The sequence below is a fragment of the Maniola jurtina genome, chromosome 3 (assembly GCF_905333055.1).
Source record: "Maniola jurtina chromosome 3, ilManJurt1.1, whole genome shotgun sequence".
Classification (NCBI taxonomy): domain Eukaryota; kingdom Metazoa; phylum Arthropoda; class Insecta; order Lepidoptera; family Nymphalidae; genus Maniola; species Maniola jurtina.
In genome coordinates, this window is record NC_060031.1 from 2,986,944 (window position 1) to 3,007,035 (window position 20,092).

Sequence of the window (20,092 nt, forward strand, 5' to 3'; positions counted from 1 at the left end):
AAAACCAAAAGGAAGGGTTATGATTTTTTGTACCTTCGAACACGCATGCGCTCGATTACGAGCATTAATTATAACCTAAGCGCGAGCCCGACAACCAAACCAATCAAATTTAGCAAAACAAATTGGTTTTATGGGCGCGATTTTTATCTTTATGGACCTCTATTCGACACATACCTACATCGATTACTATTGAATAATGGTGATAATACATTCAAAATAAAGTTAAGACAACTTACATATTTTTGCATTAAAGTTCTATTGTTACGATAAATATTTATTAAATATATTTAAAACCGGGTCTACTAAGTACTACTCCCTGTCATCACCGAAATTCTTGAGCAATCTATACGATATAATCCGAGAGCTAGTGGGGAAACTTTAAAGAGATGCTTAACGCAAGCAGAAAACTTGTGTTACTTCGGTTCTTCTACGGCACTTCTACGTTCTACATTTCCGGAGTAGGTAGAGCAAAGTCCAACCAGCCAGTAGACCAGCCAAACAGATTGCAGTGAATTCACTAAAAATGAAAATTATGAATTATTTATTAAGTATTTTTTGATAAAATTGAAGTTAAAAGCCCATTAATATTAATATAGGGCATATGGGTATTTAATAAAAAAAAATGGCTTGAAGCCGAAGGTAACCTTAAAGGTTTTTAGAAAAATACCAAAAAAACTAAAGCTAAGATAATACATAATAGGTACCTCTATCTAGTTAATAACACTAATTATTGAAACTTCACAACACCTATCGGCTGACCAGTGACCATAAATATGAGATGTTGTTATAATGGCAGGTGAATATAGTAAATCCGCCCAGAAATTGGAAAGTTTTGAACCTACAATGTACCACCAGGCAGGATACTGCAGCGTTTAAACTTTCAACTTTTATCAAGCCCCTCTTAAAATCGTCTGTTACCTCTTGCACTATTTATTATCATTCAAAACTACGAGCTACGGAGGGCCACCTGTAATTGAACCTTCGCGCCTCTCTTTCTAAAAGCTCAGTCTGTCCTTATCGGAAGTATTAACGGCCGGCAATCGTAGAACATCGCCGGCTCGGTATTGCCGTCAAACGTAGCTACGCTCGCGGTAAAATGCTACGTTCCAAAAGCAATTTAAAATTCGAACATTTTTGATATTTTTTTTAATATTTTGTGCACTATAAGATGCGTTCGTCATCAACGCATGATAATAATGGGACTTCTTCAGCATCGCTGGCGTCTGCAAGGAGTTCGAGCAAAAACAGTTCAAATGCCGATGTGTTGGATAACATGCATGTAAGTATTCTAATAAGCAGATATCTATTTACCCGCGACATCGTAGTTTATCCGCGTGGATTAAGGTTTTTATATCCCGTTTAATATCCCATGGGAACTCTATGATTTTCGGGGATAAAAAGAAGCCTATGTCACTTTCCAGGTCTTTAACTATAGGTACCCTTGTAAAAAATCGCGTCGATCCGTTGCTCCGTTGCGGCGTGATTAAAGGACAAACCAACAAACAAACATACTTTCGCATTTATAATATGTATAGTGTATACTATAGTGATAAAGAACATTAAGTATATATAGAATAGAGTAGATTTTTATTCAAATAAACTTCAAGTGCTGGATCGTCAAAAGAATTTACCACTGGTTTGGAATGTCATTCGTACCGAAAAGAAACTCGGCGGTTGCTCTTTTCAAATATTCAATTTACAACAACTAAATTATTGTTTACGCAATTGCTGCTCCGCGCGTTGCTAGGGCGAGTCAAATCCACGCTTTTTACTATTTATATAATTTTCGGCTGAATAAAAGCTTTTTAGGAGCACACTTTTAAATTTAATAGATTTTAAATTTGTGGAAGGGTAAGGCAAAAATTGACTGTGGAACTTTGTTATAAACTATTACACTCATTCCCACAAAATATGACTTTCCGACTTTTCTGAGGCAGAGCGTATGAGTCGGGAACCTGTTACTTACTTAATTAAATACGATTTCTATTTGCCTGTCGTGTAAATCGCCGATTTTTATGCAATTGAGAATTTTTAACAATAAAATCAATGATAGCAAGAAGCTTTAAGCTTTGGAGTATTAAAATATAATGATATTGACTTCATACTATAGACTTCACACACCTTTAAACACATTATAGAGAACTCTCAAGCGTGTAGGTTTCCTCAGGATGTTTTCCTTCACCTTTATAACAAGACGTGACATTTAATTGCTTATCAATGTGCCTTCATAGCTCCGAAAACTTAGAGATGCGTACCCGGGATCGAACCCCCGACTTCCCGAATTGGAAGTGGACGTCTTAACCACTATTATTGAAATGCAAAAGAATTTTTTTTTATTACGCTCTATTGATAAATATATTAAAATAAGTGCATTCTATTAAAAAAAACAGACAAGTGGGAGTTGGACTTGCGGTGAAAGGGTTCCGTATGATGAATATCTTACTTACTAGATTTTTCTAATAACATAGACTTTTTACAGATTTTTTGAACTGTTTTCTGCATTTTTTTCATAGACTGTAGTTTAGGAGAGATAAGAGGGTGGTATTTAATTTTTATCTATTCTCCAAAATAAGTACGATTTATTTTAAAATTGTGAAAAAATATATTTGAGAATCAAAACCTTTTTTGATATGCCATAATATTACTGTATAGTTTGTGTCCTATAGGTTCAGAACGAATTAGCTATTACAGACGTACAGATAGGTCGACCGACGAGTGATCCTACAAGAGTTCCGTTTTTTTCATTCGAACTTACGGAACTCTAAAAAAAAGCCTAGCAAAATACCTATCGATCTAGATTTTAATTACGAATTTTGAATATGGTCATGTTTTGTGTGAATTAAAATAATCCTACTAATATTATAAACGCGAAAGTTTGTGTGTATGCATGGATGGATGTTTGTTATTCTTTTATACAAAAGCTATTGGACGAATTTGGATTTCCAAATTTCAGATTTGGAATGGAGATAGATTATATCCTGGGGCCTAAATTAACACATAGGTTACTTTTTATCCCAGGAAATCAATGAGTTCCCACGGGATTTTTAAAACCTATATCCCCGGGAACGAAGTCGCTGGCATGAGTTAGTAATTTATAAATACATAAATTAAGTATGCATCTAATTAATTTAAGAATAAATTAATTAGATTAAATCTAATTAATAATATTAAATAAAAACGATTAAATGTATTGAATAAGAAAATTATCTATACCCATCTAATACAAGTAGAACTTAACTAATACAAATAAAACCAGTCAAGTGCGAGTTGTGTTGCAGTCTTGAGTTCAATAAAAAAAAAAATTTTCCTCAAAATAGTGGTATCTTTGGTGCCTTATGTGGAAGGTTTCTGTAACCTATTAAATAATATTGCGTAATCTAATATTCCACGCGAAGGCTGGCTCTGTAGGCGAGGAACCTAGTTTGCGGCTTTTTGTAACTAAATACGTACCTACCTTTATGTATATCTTATCGATAGTTTGTGATTAATAACATGTCAACCTCCACACCTATCTAACGTGCAATAATTACTTACGTTATTTTCAAAATAATAATAATTATTATTTTCATCATCTTCTCATCTTTATAATATTTCTTTAAGATTTCGCGCCTACCTATAAAAGGAAAAAAGGAACCCGGTTATAAAATCACTTCGTTGTCTGTTTGTCTGTCGTCTCTGTCAAGAAATTAAAACCTAAAGGATACTTCTCGTTGATCTAAAATCATGAAGTTTGGCAGGTAGCAATGTCTTACAGCATAAGTAAAGCAAAGATTCCAAAAGCCGTGAATTTATGGTTACATCACAAAAAAAGTCCCATTTCTTGTACGACGATACGGAATTTTCGTGTGCAAGTCCGATTCGCACTTAACTGTTTTTTTTCCATCTTCTCACTGCTTTCTTATTTAGTATGGTTTTCATTACACAAACTCAGTAACCAATCTAGTAAAGATTGGTTACTGAGTTTGTGTACAAATGAAAACCAAACTACGTCTGTATAGAGGGCGCTAGTGTTACTTCTCTTAAGTATATTCTATATCTTTCTATATCTTTGTTACATTGCCTAGCTAGCCCTAGACCTAGATTAGAAGTCTACAAGTAGAGTTCAAGGCTAATTATTATTATTTAGGGGTATAATTACAGCAACTCATTAATACATTACGCTTCGATGGACAATAATAATTGTGTCATTGTCAACTTTATTATTATTGCATTGTTTATTGCACTTGTAAAGAAATCCTACTTTAATATCACGAGTTTAACGCGAAAGTTTGTATGTATGGATGGATGTATGGATGTCTGTTACTCTTTCACGCAAAAACTACTGGAAGGATTTGGCTGGGAATGGAGATAGATTATACCCTGGAATAACACATTCCAGGTACATACATTTTATCCCGGAAAATCAATGAGTTCCCACGGGATTTTTTAAAACCTATACCTACGGGAACGAAGTCGCGGGCATCAGCTAGTAGGCAATATTAAGAGATGACAATATGATTTCAGTAAATTTTAGTTTATAGGTCAACTTAATATAAATATTCCATAACAAGCATTACCGTAGATTTCAAATAGATTTTAAATTCTTAGTTAATTCTCCTTGAAATAACATATTTTCTTTTCATTTTCATAGCGGCAATACACATTCTGTGAAACTTTCAATTCACTAGTTCCTTCACCTTTCTACCATCGTATTACCAAGCATCGTCAAGGTCTGCATCCGTACGTAGTAATAAATTCCTCGAACACGTACGAAACGATTTGCTTTCTCTTTCCTAATTCGAACCGCTAGGATATGGAACGCCCTTCCGGCGTCAGTTTTCCCTTCCACCTATAATATGGGTACCTTCAAGTCAAGAGTGAATAGGCAACTTCTAGGCAAGCGCGCTCCATCTTAGGCTGCATCATCACTTGCTAGCGGTCTGATTGCAGCCAAGCGCTAGTCTGTATAATTTTAAAAAAAAAAAAGCTATTTCGGTTCATGAGACACAGCCCGCCGACAGATAGAAGGACGGATGGACGAACGAACGAGCAGCGGAGGCTTATTATTAGATATTTAGTCCCGTTGGCACTCTACGAGTACGGAACCCTAAAAAATCTAATGCATGTCTTTTTAATGACACCTTTTTTGACAGGAACTGGTACCAGCCGACATAGTATATGTAGCTAGCAGCATCTCCTCTAAATACAATGATCCTTTTTTCGATGAAGTGGAGGAACTTTTGGGAGCGTCCCCTGCACCTCGTCCGTGCACTCTGGTGTGGCGTGACGTCACAGTTCATGTCAAGCTCAAGGATGGGAAGCTCAAGAGACTGGTTAACAATGGTATGTACCTTTTCTAACGTACTTTATGTTATTCGTATATATACTCTATTTTAGCATGTACTTTCCCTATGTGGTAGAGATCTAGTATCGGCGGGAAACATTTCTGATACGCTCAGACCTTATCATTGCTTACCTTGAGGCATGATTGTCGTCAAGCGCAAACCTAACCTGTAATAAAAAATATACGCCATAGTTCTTATCCGTGATATACTGTGATGATATATTATCTAATGTATGTTATAAATTAAACAACCCGCCGCGTTTTTTTGTTCGCAGTAAGCGGAATTGCCAAGCCAGGGACATTGGTGGCTCTCATGGGACCAAGGTAAGATTCAAAAAGCACTTTAACCTTTTACCTTTAGAGCGAAATAGCTTCTACAGATAACATTATTATTAAATAATATTATGTTGGGCTGGACGGTAAGCGTATTGGATATTGTGTTTTCTGAAAAACGTTCAAACCTACATACATTCAAGTCAAAAATACTACGTCAAAAATAATACAGTGCTATAATAGTAATATATAGTAACACTGTATTGTAATAATGAATGAGACGGATTTATTACTCCGTTCGTGAATTCATTAGCGGAGGTTATGCATCTTTTAACGGCCAAAATGAAATCAATCTATCTCTAATCTGTCGATAAGTTCCTGAGCAACGTTGTTATATTTGTCAAAATAGCCGAAGAAGCCATACAATTTTACCAAAGAAAGAACAACGTTGCCAACTTATGGATACCTATTACCTATATTAGATAGAATTGTTATGCAAAATGGCTGATCAAGAATTCAATCGGGAAGTGAAACAAAAAGTAAATTAAACCTAATATTTTTTGTTACTCCTACTCAATTAGTAAAGGAGAGCACTGTCGCCTAAATACAGCTTCTACCGAGTTTAGGGACAGTGGATCAATAATTTGTGCTAGTCTTGTTAGGTTTTCTAAATTATTTTTAGTTATAAGTGTCTAAAACTTTGTAATTAATAATTAGAAATTTGTAATTTTGTTGTAATTTTGTGATTAGCCTAGTCATGATAATTTGTCGCACTTTAACTGACTCAGTCAAGTAGGTGCCTGATTGGCGGAAAAACTCTAACTGGTTTATGTGCTTTAGCGGTAAAGTGCATTATTATATTTACATAATTACCTACCACAAATTCAGCCATTAACACAATTACAGTAATCGCATCTGAATCATGACTTTGATGTTCGGCCTATTGAATAAAAAAAAGGGCCGGCCAAGTGCGAGTCAGACTCACCGAGGTTCCGCACTCGGGCATTTTTTCGACACTTTGCACGATAAATGCAAAAACTATTATGCATAAAAAGTAGTAAAAATCTGTTTTAGAATTTACTGGTAAAGTTCTTTCATATACCCCACTTGGTATAGTTAAAAATTTAAACACATTTAATTTTTTTTTTCTGTGATGTAACCACACATTCACGGGGTTCGGATTTATTCCTTTACTTGTGCTATAAGACCTACCTACCTGCCAAACATGATTCCTGAAGTACCCTATAGGTTTCTTGACAGACACGACGGATGGACGGAGGGCCAGACAGACAGACAGACAACAAAGTGATCCCATAAGGGTGCCGTTTTTCCTTTTGACGGAACCCTAAAAAATACAATTTCTTTATTAAAATATAAGAAGAGCATCGTTCACTGTTTACTCATCTCTTTGTGCATTGACATTAATAGCATATTGCATTACACAATTGATAGTAGATTAATTAGACAGGCTCGATTTGTTAACCGGTTCATCATTGAGCATCAGTTGTTAGCGTCAGTGGATATTGCATAATAATAAAATAATTCTTCGTTGCATGAATATTATAATGTTTATCTACAGACTACAGTGCATTAAAATAGCTGCAACTTACTTAGGCTACCTGTCCAGTAAAGCGGTGTGGAGCGAGGACGTCTTCAGACCCGTGAATTCATCCGCGTGGAATTAGGTTTAAAAAATCTGTGATTTATTTGTTTTCGCAAGTTAAAAGTAATTTAAGGTCATCTCTAATCTCTGGTATCTTAGGTTACCAATGGAAAGTTCCTTGTGTGATTCATAAGAACATAGTAATAATAAATTATTATTGTAGAATTTAATATGAAAACCGGAAATTATGTGTTAAAAAAATTAGACGTTATAAATAATATTATATTTGGGTTGTTCTGTTGCAGTGGAGCTGGCAAAACCACATTGATGACCGCATTAGCACACCGGAGTACAAGTAAGTATTATTTTAAAAAACAGAACCCTGAAAATATACTTACTAATATTATAAATGCGAAAGTGTGTCTGTCTGTCTGTCTGCTACCTTCTCAAGGCCCAACAGTTTAACCGATTCTGACGAAAGGGTCAGCTTATATCCCGGGGACGGACATAGGCTACTTTTTATCCCGGAAAATCAAAAATTTCCCACGGGATCTTTTAAAATCTAAATCCACGCGGACGAAGTCGCGGGCATCCTCTAGTGAACTTATAAATAACTAACATCTAGCCAAACTGTACAAGCAGTTTGTTGGCAAGTACATATCTACGTTGGCGAGTTAGCACTCATAGTTTGGTAGATAAGCTAAGTTCCTATATGTACAGAAGACTATACCTATAAATTAGTTACAAATCATAATAATTCATTAATTTGTTAGGTGGATATAATAAAAGTATTTTTCAAAATAAATCCGGTCTAGTCTAGTGTCTACCAATTATATTACTTATTCAGTTTCCAACATGACATTGGGAATTTTTTCTGAAAATTTGCATTCTCGTACTACCTACTCAGGTCGTTAATTAATAAAAAAACCGGCCAAGTGCGAGTCAAACTCGCGCACTGAGGGTTCCGTACTCAGGTATTTTTTCCAACATTTTGCACGATAAATCAAAAACTATTATGCATAAAATAAATAAAAATCTGTTTTAGAATATACAGATCAAGCCCTTTCACATGATACCCCACTTGGAATAGTTATCTTACTTAAAAATTGAAACATATTTTTTTTTTCAAAATGATGTGACCACAAATTCGCAGTTTTCAAATTTATTCCTGTACTTGTGCTATAAGACCTACCTACCTGCCAAATTTCATGATTCTAGGTCAACGGGAAGTGCCCTATAGGTTTCTTGACAGACAGACAGACAGACAGCAAAGTGATCCTATAAGGGTTCCGTTTTTCCTTTTGAGGTAGGTACGTGACCCTAAAAATCAATTAATTAAGTACTCATGTCGCATTTGATCCAATTTTATTTCCGTTATTTATTTCGTATTTTTTATTTATTAGTTATTTCGAATATAAATCAGTTTTTTTAATTGTACGTATTTTTATTTGTACCAGGCGACACGATCATAGACGGAGATATAGCAATGAACGGCATCCCGGTGGGAGACTTCATGCACCGAGAGAGCGGGTACATGCACCAGGATGAGCTCTTCGTGGAGAACCTCACCGTTATGGAACACCTCACTATCATGGTAAGTCTCTAGTATCTTTTTAGGGTTCCGTACCTCAAAAGGAAAAACGGAACCCTTATAGGATCACTTAGTTGTCTGTCTATCTGTATGTCTATGTGTCCGTCCGTCGTGTCTGTCAAGAAAACTCTACTGTAGGTATTTTGAGTTTGAGTTTATAGGTAGGACATCGGAATGCATAGCTATCAGCCCATATACCCATATTTACCCTAATTGGCTTTTACTCGACATTGTACCGGAAACCTGAGTAGGTAGCTTGGGGCAGTCTTTAATCATGTCTACGAATATTTTTTTTTATTATTTATTTAGCTTTTTAAAAATAATACTAACCCGACAACGGAAATGTAGGGTTTGTCCGTTGTAATTGATGCCCGCAATTTCGTCCGCGTAGATATAGGTTTATAAAACCTCCCCGGAAAATCAGAGTTCCTATTGTAAAACCTGAACTCGTGTGGACGAAGTTGTATAATTATATCATATTATATTTAGTACAGAGATAGCTTGCAAGTCAGACACGAATTTATCCTAATTAAAATCATCCCGGAAAATCAAAGATTTCCCACGCGATTTTCAAAAAACCACGCGTACGAAGTGGCGCGGACATCATTAAAAAATATAAACAATTTCCGTGTATGATGCAGATTTTAGTTATTATATTGCACTTAAATCAGAATTTTAGCATTATTTTAACATCTTTTTCTCTCTGAATAGCCAACTTAGCAGTTGGGCTAAATAAGCGCCAGCTCTTGGGTTCATCAGAAAGACGCGGTGGCGTGGTTCAATTTCTGGGACACATGAATAAAATTTTTTGTCCGATAACCATGGACCCAGAGTCTCAAACGATAGTTAATACTGAATTTTTTAAATAATTAGGTTAAAATTAAAAATCCAGGGTCCTCTAAGGGCCCTTAATTTGTTTACAAGCCTATTTTATAGCGTAGTCATTAAATATAAAATAGGCTATGAATATTTATGCCATAGGTAATTGTTTTAAAATATCTGTTAAAACACATCTTCATATAAATAGTTTTACAATATCTGTTAGTGTTAAGGTTGATTTACATTTGCATTAATTACGTATAAGTAGTGAGTTAACTTGTGAAACTGGCGAATAAAGTGCCCATCATTCTTTGGATAGTTTGTAAGCAAAAATGGTTCAATTCTAGTCAATGATGGAATGATGGTTTTCCAGATTTCTATTAAAATATTCGGTTTCAAAGTTACGCGGTCTTAAAAATTTTCATACAAATCTTTGAGCCCCTGTAATTTTAAAACTACATATTTTTACAAAAATCTAAAACACCACAGACACAGATATTAGTTTCTAGAATATGTCTGCAAAATTTCATGGACTTTGGTTAATGAAATTGGAACTACGATTGTATGAAACGAGTGACGGAGAGAGCCCTGTTAACGTTCTAAAGAATAAGTTTACGTACTTCTACGTACGCCAGCCAACGTCATTGGCGAGTAGAGGTTGCATGCCTCTACAATTCGAACGTTACGTCTTGGTATAATGTCATTGAAGCAAATTCGACTTTCTTTTTTTTTCTCTCGTCTGGCTTTACAAAGATTAGCCAATGCCAAATTTTTTGTTATTTGTATGTAAGTACGGACCCCGTCTGAGCCGGCGTTCGCCGACATACGCTCGGCACCCCTTTAGAACGCTTTCCAGTCAGTTTTGACAAAAAAAAAAAAACACTGCAAAAAGGCAGAGCACGCCCGCCAGCCAACACCAACACAGACGTCCACGTTACGTCTTAGTTGAAGCAAATTCTACTTTTTTGCTGAGCAAGTGCAATCGCATCCCGCCTTGTCTACGCGTCTCTTATTTTGACAGCTGAACAGTTTTCCCACGCGCGCGTGTGGAAACTGGAAAAGCATAGCACGTTTGGATGCAAGGCTACATAGGTACATACCGAACTACAAAAACACATCAATAATTAATTTTCAAATTATTACGAATCAAAATGCAAATCAGTCATTAAAAAGTAATAAAAAACAAATCAGATAAGTGTACCGGCCACGTGCTAAACTAATAAATAAACATAATTAATGGCTCAACAAACAATATAAGGTCATTTTGGCACGCGCGGCTTTTAAATTACCTAATGCACAAAATTTAAAAATATCTCGAATTCGAGTTGGAGTGAGTTTGATCGAATTTGAGGTCTTTTGTTGTAGCTGTTGCTTCGACGGCCGATTTCTATGGAATTTTGCATAGTTTTAGTTTTCCATAAAAATGTATTATAACTATACTAACTTTTGCCTGCGACTTCGTCCGCATGACCTACAGGAACTCATATCAATTCATATCGCGAGGAACAAGTGCTGTAGCCCCCGTGCGGTAGAAATCCTTTCGCACCTTCATTGATCCACCATAGAGTCCTTAAAATCCATACTGTCCCGTTGCTCAATTTACTTTCTGTAAGTATACTGGATCAAGAGTTGCTAATATAATAAGTGTAAATTAAAAATTTATAACACCCCCGACAAATGAACGTTACTGTAATAACTACAAAAGAGCTGATAACTTTCAAACGGCTGAACCGATTTTCTTGGATAAAGCTAAGACAAACAAAAAAAACTAAATTAAAATCGGTTCATTAGTTTAGGAGCTACGATGCCACAGACAGATACACAGATACACACGTCAAACTTATAACACCTCTCTTTTTGGGTTGGGGGTTAGTAAATTACTGGCTCTGTTCCCGGTAATGTTACAATATAACGGTAATGTGAATAATCTGCCATGATTTACAGTGAGAAAAATATAAATGTAAGTGTAGACTCTACAATTAGGTTTATTCACTCAGGTATTGCTTTCACCGCAGCCTAGAATAATTAAAACAATGACACGTAAATGATATCTCTAAGAAATACTCAATTTGTGGTTTCACGGGCATCTCAAGTTACGGCACCGAAAGGCAACGGCCTGAATTCAAATCCCGGCTTATTCCTAATAACCGAAGCCCTTATTAAACACCTAATAAATTAAAGCTTATTTAACTACCTGAATCATAAAAGTGTGTCAACTAAGAATAACATCATCAGCCTGTGGACATCCACTGTTGGACATAGACCTTCCTTAAAGAGTGCCACCTCACCCAGTCCTCAGCCTTCCTCATCCAGCCACTTCCCGTCAGCCGCTTTATATCGTCAGTCCATCATGCTGGAGGGCGTTCCACACTACGCTTGCTTATACAGGGTGTTTGGTAATTAGTATATAATGACGACACGTACCCATGCTACTTTAATCGGATAAATACAATGCTGAAGTAAAATGACGAAATTAAATTATAAAAATTTCCATACAAATTTTAAAAAAAAATTATGTCAAAGTTTTCATGACTCAAACTGTATATGCGGTCTCCACTCAAAGACTTACACATAATTCCATTGAATTAAGTATAAGTCCTTGTCTTCAAAGACATTTCAGTATATTTATTGTTATCAGAATTGTATATATAGTTCGCAATCGCAAAGTTTTAAATTGAAACTTAGTGTGGTCAGCCTCCTATTCGGGAAGTCGGGGGTTTAACCCGGGCACTCGACGAAAGAAAATATCGTCAGGAAACCTGCATGCTTGAGAGTTTTCCATAAAGTTCTCAAATGTATGTGAAGTCTGCCAAATCGCACTGGGCCAGCGTGGCGGACTGTGGCCTAACCCCTTCTTATTCTGAGAGGAGACTCGTGCTCAGTAGTGTTTCAGCTATGGATTGATCATGATAATGATGACAAAAAACTGTTCTAGGCCCGGCTCCGCATGGATCGACGCACGACACCTCTGGCGCGTCGGAGAAAAGTCAACCAGCTGATGAGACAGCTATCTCTATACGGAGCCCGACATACGCGGATCGGTGGGTTGGACGGACAGAAAACACTGTCCGGTGGCGAGAGGAAACGACTTGCTTTTGCTACAGAGGTGAGCTTAATTACTTTCAGGGGAAAAAAAACCGACAGTAGAGTCATTTTGTCCCGAAAAATCAAAGAGTTCTCACGAAAAGCCCATCAGTTTAACAGATTTTTAGGAAAGGTAAACAGGCGCTTTAGTGTGGAAACCATACCCGCGGCGGCGGACACAAGCAAAATTAACAGTATGTATTCATATACTCGAGAAATTCAGAGCCTCGATAGCTCAACGGTTGAAGGGCGGACTTAAGTCTGAATCCCGAAAGATCGGTGGTTCAAACCTCACCCGTTGCACTATTGTCGTACCCACTCCTAGCACAAACTTTACGCTTAGTTGGAGGGGAAAGGGGAATATAAGTCATGACTAGCATTCTTTTTTTTTTAAATACGGCTGAGCAAGGTTAATAAATTTCCGAATTGCCCCTACTGAGAATTTCCAAGATATATAGAATTGCGGTTATTATACAATTAAATTCTTAATGACAAAGTTGCATGGAAACAGCTGGTTTTACTTTCAGCAGTTTAGGTTGTATAGTCTTATAGTCTTGGTATATTATCATAAAGTAGCCCAATTGACAATGAATCAATAATTTTGCTTCAGCTCCTAACCGACCCGGGTCTTCTATTCTGCGATGAACCCACAACGGGACTGGACTCGTCGTCTGCGCAGAAGTTGATAACTCTACTCCGAGCCAGCGCAGTCCAGGGCAAAACTGTGATATGCACCATCCACCAGCCGTCCTCAGAACTTATGGCGCTGTTCGATAGGCTAGTGTTATTAGCGGAGGGAAGAGTGGCTTTTGCTGGCAACGCTTCAGGAGCGCTGAGTTTCTTTGAAAGGTACATATGCATAGATTTTCTTTAACGCAATAGGTATGCGCTTGACTGCAATCACACCAAATACCTAAGTAGTATGATAATGATGTTGGTGATGATCAGCCTAAGATTGAGTACGCCTGCCTAGAAGGTATATAGTACAGTATTTTTTTGAAGAATACAAAATGTGACTAGTGCCTTTATCTTTCGTTTGAAACTTAGAAAGATAATAGTGTTAAAGTAAATAAAGATGAGCTTTGAAGCGTAGCTCTTTAGACGGAGATGCGTAGACGCAGTCGGGCATCAGCTAACGAAATCGTAAATTAAATCGAAGACTTGTACTCAAGAATACCACGGTACAAATCTGGATACATAGACATCAATAGTCAAAATTTAAAGCATTTGTCTAGGGCATCTTCGTGGGAACCATATTATTTTAAATTCAAATGCCTTTGCCCTTTGGTGATTAAAAATCAATGTGATGGCGCCTCAGGCTAGACAGATCGGACAGTTGATACGTATATCGGTTACAATAATTAGATACGATCGGAACGATAATTCGCTGACCCTAATAGGACTTCCCGACAACTAGAGACAGCATCAACGTTCAAGGGCCCGCGTATTACCTATTAATTTCAGCCTGATAACACTAACCTTCAACACGTATTTTGTTTATTAAAATTAAAATTATTCAAATATCCCAAAAATCAAATAATTGGTCTTATAGTATGGGTATATTTAAAATAAATATTCAAAATATTAGCAAAAACGAAGACAGGTGATAGTACTGATGATTACTGATAAGATACCTTAAAAAAACTACGTTATTATTTTATTTTAAATCCTGTATTTTGTAAAAGTTCACAATATTTTGCAAATAGAACATCTGACTGACGCTAGAGCCGCGTCGTAGGTGGGGCATTGACCCGAGTTTTGCACGCTATACAATGCGGGTTCGAAAAATACTAAATCACTAAAACTATAAGGCATATGGTTATTGGCATTGGATTGTGTTATTATATTAATAACACTAAGTTTTTGTTGCTAGCGTTCTGTTTATATCCCTATAATGATCAAACTTTTCACAGTTTGGGCTATCAGTGCCCCATCACGTACAATCCTACAGACTACTTCATCAAAGTCCTGGCTCTAACCCCTGGGTCCGAAGACGCATCGCGTCAGGCCATCAAGAGCGTATGCGACAGATTCGCCGTCAGTGATGCTGCTAAAGAACTTGACATGGAGATACATTTGGAGTTTCATCTTATGGACAACGAAGATGTGGTACGGAATTATAATTGAAACACTTATCATAACAAGTGTAAATTAAAAATTTATAACACCCCCGACAAGTGAAGGTTACAGTGACTAGAAAAGAGCTGATAACTTTCAAACGGCTGAACCGATTTTCTTGGATTATACCTACTCGTAGCTAAGAACACCCTCGATCAAGCCACCTTTGAAACAAAAAAAAAAACAAAATTAAAATCGGTTTATTAGTTTAGGAGCTACGATGCCACAGACAGATACACACGTCAAACTTTTAATACCCCTCTTTTCGGGTCGGTTATATTAGCTGGTTATACGTAAGCAATGCAATTTCACTACAATTTTTACGCAATACCCATATTATTGTGTATGAGCTGATTGGAACCGTTCAGGTTTATTTAAGGTTTATTTTTATGAAACAACATTCCTATCATTTATGATTCGGATCTTCGCCACATTATGATGAAAGTTTACCTTTACATTTTGTAACTTCTGTTTCAGGATAGTAGGCGAGTGAAATACAGTGACCATAAGCCACCATTTTTTCACACGAAGGTCCTTTGGCTTGTCTACAGATATTTTATTATAATATTAAGGGATCCTCGAGTCCAGTTTGTGAGAATATTACAAAAATTGGTAAGTTTCCTAAAATTATTTAAAATTAATACAAAGTCCTAAATCTTTAAAATCATGCTCTTGAAAAACTACTTGCATTGAGGATTCAAAAAAATAAGATAGCTTACGTACTCTGGGGATACCTTACTTATCAGGGACATATTACGAGTAATATTAGTTCGTTGAAGCCGAAGATTGCAAATTAGCTGACTTCACACACCTTTGAAGTATTATGGAGAACAGGTATGAAAGTTTCCTGACGAAGTTTTCCTTTATCGTCAACGCAACATAACACCGAAAAGTATTACTTTTGGGGCGCGTTCCGGTTATTTTACGGATACCTTGGCATCCAGGATTAGAGGTCAAAACCACGTAAAAGTACACCCTATTATAGTGCTAGCCTAGTGGAAGGCATATGAAAACCGGGTAATTATTTTCAGGCCATAGCATTGACAGCGGGATTATGCTTCATCGGAACAGCTCGGCTCACTCAAGCTGGTATCCAAGATGTTCAAGGGGCACTGTTCATAATCATAGCAGAAAACACTTTCTCACCAATGTACTCAGTACTGCACATGTTTCCTGAGGAGTTCCCTATGCTGCAAAGAGAACTGAAGGCTGGGTTGTATTCTACGCCAGCATACTACTTTGCCAGAATGGTGGCTCTGGTAAGTTAAAAGTGTAAAAATTATCTTGATTCAACAATTTCTAAAATGACGATTTCGACTATTTCCAACATCCACACTCATAATACATAACTGGAACTTCAATAAATCATCTTCTCAAATAAAAATTCAGTCTTTATCTAAAAATACTTACCTACCGAAATAATCTACTAAAAGAATTAGTATTTATATTTAATTAGAATAGAATAATTCTCTTTTTAACATTTGTTTGTCCTGGCTTGTCTGATCAAGGATTTTTATCCTAGTTTCCAGGTCTCGTGATCGAGCCTACCCTTTTCACCTTTGTGGTATATTGGGTGGCAGGACTTCGAGGCACGTTCTACGCTTTCGGTTTTACTGTCTTTCTGTCCATCTTGGTCCTTAACGTGGCCATTGCTTGCGGTAAGTTATATTGCTTTTATGTCATGTCTAATCAATGCATTTGCTAGTATTTAGATTTTTATGACTTTAACAACTTTCCGAATATTTCGATAATCAAAGATCTCTTGCAATAATGGTCACAAAACATAGCATTCTCTAAATTATCGGTAGGTAGTTCCTTAAGTTTAGTTTATATCGCGGTTGAGAACTTTAGAATGCAATCTTTTGTAATTTTAGGTTTCAGTTTCTTTTTTGTTTTTGTTAAGACTGCATAACAATTTATTAAACTAAGTTTTACCATTATTATAATATGGAGCGTCAGTAATTTCTGTTTTATTTCCAGGATCATTCTTTTCATGCGCGTTTGGCTCAATGCCAATTGCAATAGCATACCTTGTGCCATTCGACTACTCGCTAATGATGACCTCTGGACTCTTCATTAAGCTAAGGTTTTTATTTATTTTCTATTACCATCAATTTAATTTCATACCCCTTTTTTTCGGTTAGCTTATTGAATCGCAATTTAATCATCTGTTTTTTCAGCTCAATACCTAAATACATTTCATGGATTCGGCATTTGTCATGGCTAATGTACTCAAATGAAGCTATGAGCATACTACAATGGGATGGAGTTGAGAACATTAGTAAGTGAATTTTACGAGTCTAAGCTGTTGCCAATTTCTTTTGGTATTAAAAGCGTAAACCTAGATAACTTTTTTGTTGATGGCTCATTCCTGCTACACCAACTTTTCCATCATATTATATTTGCAAAAAAACAGGTCCGATAATACCACCCTGGGAGCACCCAATCGAAATAACACTTTTACTGTGTTCAATGTACAACAAACCTTTGGAAATCTATTGTTAACCTACCTGACTTCCAAGAACGTCTGTTACAACCATAGAGATCATTATTATCAAAAGAAATTTCAGATAGCAATATTAAGTGGCACTAAAAGTAGGGTCAAGGGATTTCCCAACAAAAAACCTAAGCTTTAAGTATATTCTTTTATGTCATACTCATGAGAGTATGACATAAAATAGATGAGACCTATAAGAATAGATGAGAGCCACCAGAAACGCAGCACTTTACTCAGCAGCTTTACTTTACTAGACACTTTAAATGACCTCGATAAACGATGGCGGGCTCAAAACAGCTGTTCTGTTTCAACTTGCACGGTTATCCTTCCATCCAAAAAGAAATCTGCACTATTCTCTTAGTCGCTCCTAAAGAAATTTTATCTCTAATAATAGAAGGGCTAGCTTATTTTCTGCGCAAAGGATCAGCCTGGCTGTCCAGCGCAGAAATGCAGACATTATTTGTACAGTAATTAGAAAAAAAGTATTGTAATATTTTCTAAAAAAAGAAATAAAAAAATAATTTTATTTCAGCGTGCACGATTCCTCAACCGGGCGTGCCTTGCGTCAGCACCGGCGAAGAAGTGTTGGTGAAGTACGACTTTGAACCAAACCAGTTCTGGATGGATATCGTGGCGCTGTTCCTGCTCTACCTGGCCTTCCACCTGCTTGCGCTGTTCGCGTTGAGATATAGGACTAGGAGAAAATAACGAAGAAACTGTAGTAGAAAATATTTTTTTTTATTATATCCAATACAGAGAGACGTAAAGGAAACATAATTTTACTATGCCAAGGAATAGGTAACCCTTATCAATGATTATTAAAAGGGGTCACAACCTACAGCAATGGCGACGCAGAAAGAGAGAGTGATAGAAAATTTATGTTACTCGTAGGTAGGTACTTTCTATGTAAGTACCTATGTATAATATTATAATTCTTGTTATACCTAAGAATTCTTCCCGTTTCTGTGTTTTATTAGACTAAAGAAAAGAAATGCAATGTTACCTCAAAACCTAGAAATGTTTTGGAAAACCCCATAGGAAATGTTTACAATTAATTAGGTAGATAAATTATAACGGTAGTTTACGAAACGAGAGCATAAAAGTGCCTACCCACTGAAGCGGAGCAGAGCGGAGATGTGTATATAGTCGAGTAATCAGATTTTTGACAGATTACGGAAAGTAATTATCACGGCATCTATCAATAATCGGATTGGTTTGTTCAACACATCTCCGCTCCACTGTACTTCAGTTGTCAGGCACCCTAATACCTAGTTTTGTGCCATTTCATACTTCATCTAAGCTCATATCTTATAATCTAAACCATTAAATCTTAGTAGCATAATATTTTGTAATAAGCTTATCTTCAGATCAGTAAATAATAAATTATTATTAAATACACAATTATGGCTTATGGCCACAGATTGAATAATAATTCGACGACGTCAAAATCCTATAAAAATCGTATACGCGATCAGCGTACAGATTACGAATGCCTACTCGTGCCGCCCGCGCCACATAAAAAAATTAACATCTGAATATACCTAATATAAAAGGATAAAAGCTGACTGACTGATCAATCAACGCACAGCTCAAACTACTGAACGGATGGGCTGAAATTCAGCATGCAGATAGCTATTATGACGTCACCTCTACTAAGAAAAGATTTTCGAAAATTCAACCCCTAAGGAGGTAAAATAGGGGATTTTTTGTATAGTCGCGACGAGTCCGCGACTTTATACTCGTTCAGAGTCACTTGTATCGAATTTGTTGGCACGGCGAGACTATCGTCGCTATACTCTCCCCGTGGAGACGGCGCCTAAGATTTTCAAATGAGCGTCATGCAAATTAAAAAGTAACTAGGTACATAGGTAACTGTCTTGTACGATGAGACGGAACCCTTTATGTGCGAGTCCAACTCGCACTTGTCCGGTTTTTGATTGATAATATGGTATCGAAATCAATGCTGTAATAGGTATAATAATTTATCTTCATAATTGCACGTGAATAAATTTTTAAATTCATAAGATTCAGGCTTTTAAGATATGAGCACAGATAAAATTAGTTATGTTTCCCATAATTAATAATAATTTTAGTATGTATCCTTATTAGTAATTTAAGATGTTGCAGTGTTACTATTCTATAGATTTTATTTACATAATGTGTTTTTATATCGTATTTTTATGATAATGAAATAAATTATTAATTAATATCTAAAAACTTCAGTGTTTTTTTTTTTAAATTACGAATATAAACTAGCCTGTATTATATTATGAGTACCCTATGTATACAGGTCAAATACATAACCCTCCTTTTGGGCTTTACTGCAATGCTATCATTAAGGTGCTACACGACTTACGGCCTTTGACTGTACCTACCTGAGTAAATTAAACATTTGATTTCTTTTATAAAAAAGACATCCAAAACCAAAACCCAAAATCTAAAATTCCTCCGAATTTTCTAGAAAATCGATCTAGAAACTTCGCAGGAATCATTGTAGGTACATACAAAAAATAAAGGTACTGAATTGGAAGTTGGAAGTAAATAGGTGCTTAAAAAGAATGAGTTACCTTAGGCTTACAGTAGGTAGATACCTCCCACTGCTCGTACTCTCCATGACGGCTGTATTCTTTAGTTTTAAAACAACCTTTTTATACGACTGGCTGTGATAAGATAAAGATAAAATCTGTTTGCCGTCTTGCGGTACCGCACCAGGTTTCCTATTTTTACAAAGTACTCTGTGGCCTCAGGCCTGTGGCACCAGGTGCAGGGCCTAACAGAGGTGCA

At 36.3% G+C, this 20,092-nt stretch overlaps 1 protein-coding gene across 1 annotated transcript; it reads left to right on the forward strand.

The window, feature by feature from the left end:
- Window positions 1-1,048: 1,048 nt before the first annotated feature.
- Window positions 1,049-18,874, forward strand: LOC123879739 (protein scarlet-like). Its single transcript, XM_045927645.1, has 14 exons — window positions 1,049-1,279; window positions 5,133-5,322; window positions 5,599-5,647; window positions 7,505-7,554; window positions 8,657-8,793; window positions 12,545-12,715; window positions 13,304-13,542; window positions 14,607-14,802; window positions 15,289-15,423; window positions 15,843-16,070; window positions 16,334-16,469; window positions 16,792-16,897; window positions 16,992-17,092; window positions 17,841-18,874. The coding sequence occupies exons 1-14, from the start codon at window positions 1,169-1,171 to the stop codon at window positions 18,014-18,016; spliced, it is 2,025 nt and encodes a 674-aa protein (XP_045783601.1). The 5' UTR covers window positions 1,049-1,168; the 3' UTR covers window positions 18,017-18,874.
- The last annotated feature ends 1,218 nt before the right edge of the window (window positions 18,875-20,092 follow it).